Source organism: Micropterus dolomieu, linkage group LG18 (genome assembly GCF_021292245.1).
Source record: "Micropterus dolomieu isolate WLL.071019.BEF.003 ecotype Adirondacks linkage group LG18, ASM2129224v1, whole genome shotgun sequence".
In the NCBI taxonomy this organism is placed as follows: Eukaryota; Metazoa; Chordata; class Actinopteri; order Centrarchiformes; family Centrarchidae; genus Micropterus; species Micropterus dolomieu.
Genome location: NC_060167.1, coordinates 8,116,454 through 8,120,346, shown reverse-complemented (window position 1 = coordinate 8,120,346; position 3,893 = coordinate 8,116,454). Strand labels below are relative to the sequence as shown.

The 3,893-nt window shown below is 39.2% G+C and overlaps 1 protein-coding gene across 1 annotated transcript in view; it reads right to left on the bottom strand.

Moving 5' to 3' along the window:
• Positions 1 to 3,893, bottom strand: part of dennd6aa (DENN/MADD domain containing 6Aa) — a 25,847-nt gene extending 21,954 nt beyond the window's left edge. Inside the window, exons 1-3 of the mRNA XM_046076007.1 lie at positions 3,521 to 3,893; positions 2,119 to 2,157; positions 1,832 to 1,874 (exon numbers count right to left, since the gene is read on the bottom strand). Of these exons, the coding sequence (XP_045931963.1) occupies positions 1,832 to 1,874; positions 2,119 to 2,157; positions 3,521 to 3,751 (313 nt within the window). The 5' untranslated portion in view covers positions 3,752 to 3,893. The remainder of the gene's footprint in view (positions 1 to 1,831; positions 1,875 to 2,118; positions 2,158 to 3,520) is intronic.

Sequence of the window (3,893 nt, the reverse complement as noted above, 5' to 3'; positions counted from 1 at the left end):
CATTGTCTGGTCCCCTTTAAAGCTGCATTCATTGATGTTATTATCACCTCGTAAGATTTCCACAGCCAGCAGACACTGAGAAACATCATTATCCTGCTGGAGTCCGCCTTTGTGCCGACCCGATGAGTGCAAGTTCCGATATTCGCTCTTGTTTTAGCTCTGGTTTGGCCTCAACCAACTCTCTTTAGACTTTCCTCTTCCTTCTTCAGCAGCTAGTCTCTAATAACTGTGTCTGTCTGCTGTTTGGTGCTGGGCAGGTGGATTAAAGTGGGTTTATCAGAGACTGTTTCCTGAAAACACTGAGACTGCACCATACAGTAAATCTGTTGTTGTACAAACTAAGATTAGGAACTACAAGAGGCTAAAATGCTCTGTAGAGATGCAGAGCTGGTGACATCTGACAAAGTAAGCAGTCTTTTGATCCATTCTTCCCATACAAAATATAAATTTGTGCAGCTTTAAGTATTAGTGCATTTGAAGCAGGTCTTATTGATGTTATTTTCGTGTTGGAGGTTAATTATTTGCCACATTGAAGTACCGCATAATTGTAGTGTTTTGTTGCATACAATGAACCAATAATACCAAAAAATAACTGATAACTAATTACTGTCAATACTGTACAAAATATTCAAGATTATTTTTATATGCTATAATCGTGCTAACATATCAAAAGATAGAGAGCTCTATTTTGTAACAGTGCAAGATGTTCATGTGCCGTGTCAAAATTCAGACCTTAATCTGACTAAATGCTGTGATGGTTTAGGCTTTGTTGGGTTAAAGATGATTTTAATGTCTGCAAGTTTGAGACCAATCTAAACACCTTTTTGGTTTTATTCTATTCCTATATGTAACACCGGTGCTACAGTTCCTTCACTCTCCATCTGATGTGACGTTAAAGCGGAGAGTCAGACCTTTAAACTTTAAATCCTGTGTGCTGAAGTACAGAGACAACTCAGCAAATTATGTGCAACCACTCCTTTCTGAATGCACTGAATTCTCTCGATCCCTAATAAGAATCAATGTAACTTAAAGACAAATGATTGAGATGTGAGAATGAATATATAAAAAAGAGAGAGAGAGAGAGAGAGAGAGAGAGAGAGAGAGAGAGAGAGAGATGCATCTCTCTCTGACACAGACCTACATTATACTGTATATATAGTAGCCCTGTAAGCAGTTTGTCGTAATTCAGTCCAGATAGCAGGTTCGTCAGCTCTACCACCTGCTAACTCACACTCAACAAAAACACGCACACACACACACTTGGTGTTTGTGCACATGTGTGCGTGTAAACCAATCATCTTCAGTCTAGTGTTACACAATTAAAGAGTTTTAGCTTATTTTTTTGGGGGGGCATAGTTGCAGTGCCAGACAATTACAATTTAAACAAAACTTAAGAGGAAACCAGAGCTTCCAGGTTATGTTTCAGAAACGTGACAATCTCATTCAGAATCACAACAATACTTGTAATATTGCAATTTACTAAAAATCCAGCCCTTCAATATCGAGTTGGTCAAGAGTGTTTCCTGTGGTTCACGAGGTCCTGGCGTTTGAACTTCTCTCTCCATCTCTCTTTTTTCATTCTACACACAACTACTACTCTGACTTTTTGTTGTACAATAAATGTTTGTCTTTGAGGAGAGAAAACAGTGCATGATTATCCCCATTTGTATGATTCATGGCATTTCACCATTCTCTCTATTACATATAACACTTCGGATGTGTTCAGACGACACGTTGTTTGGCTCTTAATACAACAGCGCTGCAATTAATCCAACCTACATGACGGTTATAATGTTAAAAAACTGTTTAGAGACTGAAAACAGGAACTCACCTGAGTTGGAGTCAGGAAAGGAAAGGTAACAGATGCTTGTTTTCTGAAAGAAAAAATATTTAGTTTTTTTTTTTTGTCATCTCAGGTCGATTCAGTGATTTATAGACACTAAACAAATAGCGCACAACAGATAACACACCAGTAGGAGATCAATGATTATCATTACAATGAACGTAAAAAATATTACAAATAATTCATCAAACTCTGCCCCACTTCTTCTAGGATTTAATGTACATATATCTTAAAAATGAATTCTTCTTTCATTCAAAAATCCAATTCTGACTCACCTCTTTCTCTGACAGTTTTGAATGATGAGGATAAATAACCTGGAAGACAGACGAACAAAGTTACTACACCGCTGGCGCTCATCAACCCACATCTAAAACTGTGTTCAGTTTCTGTGTAACAAAACATCTGCACTTTTTCATCGCCAGATTCACCAGCATTTGTTATTTCTTAGGTCACTAAGTTCATTAGGTTCTGTAACTGCTACATGCAATTTGGCTGCACTTGAGTTTGGCAGTCGCTGCAATATGCCATTTTTTAAACTTTTGACATATGATATTTTGTTTAAACTGGCTCTTGAATTGGCCAAAACTAAAAGAAATTTACATTTATGTTTCAGTGTAACAAGTTTAAAGGGGATGAACTTTGTGATATAAAGTTATTAATGCACTGTACATTTTAGCATTAAATAAACATGTTTCCAGATATCTGGTATTAAAATATTATTAGAAAGCTAGACAGATTATATTAGATTCTGGCCATGGTAATTGTAACAGACATTGGAGTTGCAATGATAAGTTGATTAATTAGCTATTCAAATCGACAGAAAATTAATCAACAACAATTTTGATAATTGTGTAAACTGAATATCTATAATTAATATAATTTGTAAAAGTCCTCTGGGAACTTGTGATGGGAATGTTTCACAATTTGCTGCAGAATAAAGATAAAATTATCTGCCTGCAAAAAAGTCTGTACATTCCTTGCACAGACTGATGCATTTCCAAAAGTAGTGCATCTAAACTGCACTAATAAAACATAAAAGCAAGTTCTGCAGTATGTGTGCTGCTCGGTTCATTAGAGAAAGTGACAAAAAGCTGCAGGAGTCTGAACCCAGATCACTGAATAGAACCTTATTAACACTTGCAGCGTATTGTCTTCAAAACTTGTTGTTATTGATTCTATATCCCAAACTCCTGTGATAACAACAGGTGTTTGTTCTGTTAGTCCAGTGGGATTCAAACCTTTCCCTCCCAGTCACGCCTTGCTCAACAAAGTAACGCCTGATACATTTTAACGTGTGTCTGAGGAATAGTTTCAGCTAAATGCATCCATGTGAAAAAGCAGCTGATGCAGTGGCTGTCGGGACAGACTAACTCCAGAGAAGAAGACAAATCACATTGGCTACGAAAAAAAAACAAAAAAAACACAGGGAATGAAATCGTTATGCTACACTAAAAAAAAAAAAAATATTCTGCTGTTTACAGTGGCGTTTGTGCGTAAACATGTCAGCACTGTTAGAGCATAAACAAAGACCCAAACGCACAGATTCATGGAGAGGTTTGTGTGCTCCAGTCCAGGAAATAGTCAGAGCCTTCGATAACTGCTAACTTAGGCATTTTTAGCTGCCATGTAGAGGGTTTTTCATGACGCATCTGTCCCCGGCGGGTCCTTCTGTCTCACCTCCACAGCCTGCCCCAGCTCCAGGTCGAAGCCGACCACACAGATGCAGTGCAGCCAGGCAGAGAAGCGGTCCCAGGGCAGCAGGAGAGCCTCCTCCGGCTCATCGTCGCCTCCGGGCCCGGGGGGCAGAGTTATCTCCTCGGCCGGGGAGATGCTACTAGCGTCCTGGTCGTCCAGATCCTCCGGCTCTTCGACCTGCTCCCCCAGCTCCTCTGGGCCTTGCAGAGCCATAGCGACGGCCCGATACTCTGACGCTCTGGAAAATGTTTTCCTAAATAAGTTTACTAAGTTACAATTTCAAGTAACTGTCCCTCAAACAATAACAGAAGGCAGCAGTGCAGAAAGTAGCCAGTTAGCTAGCGCTTAGGAGAAG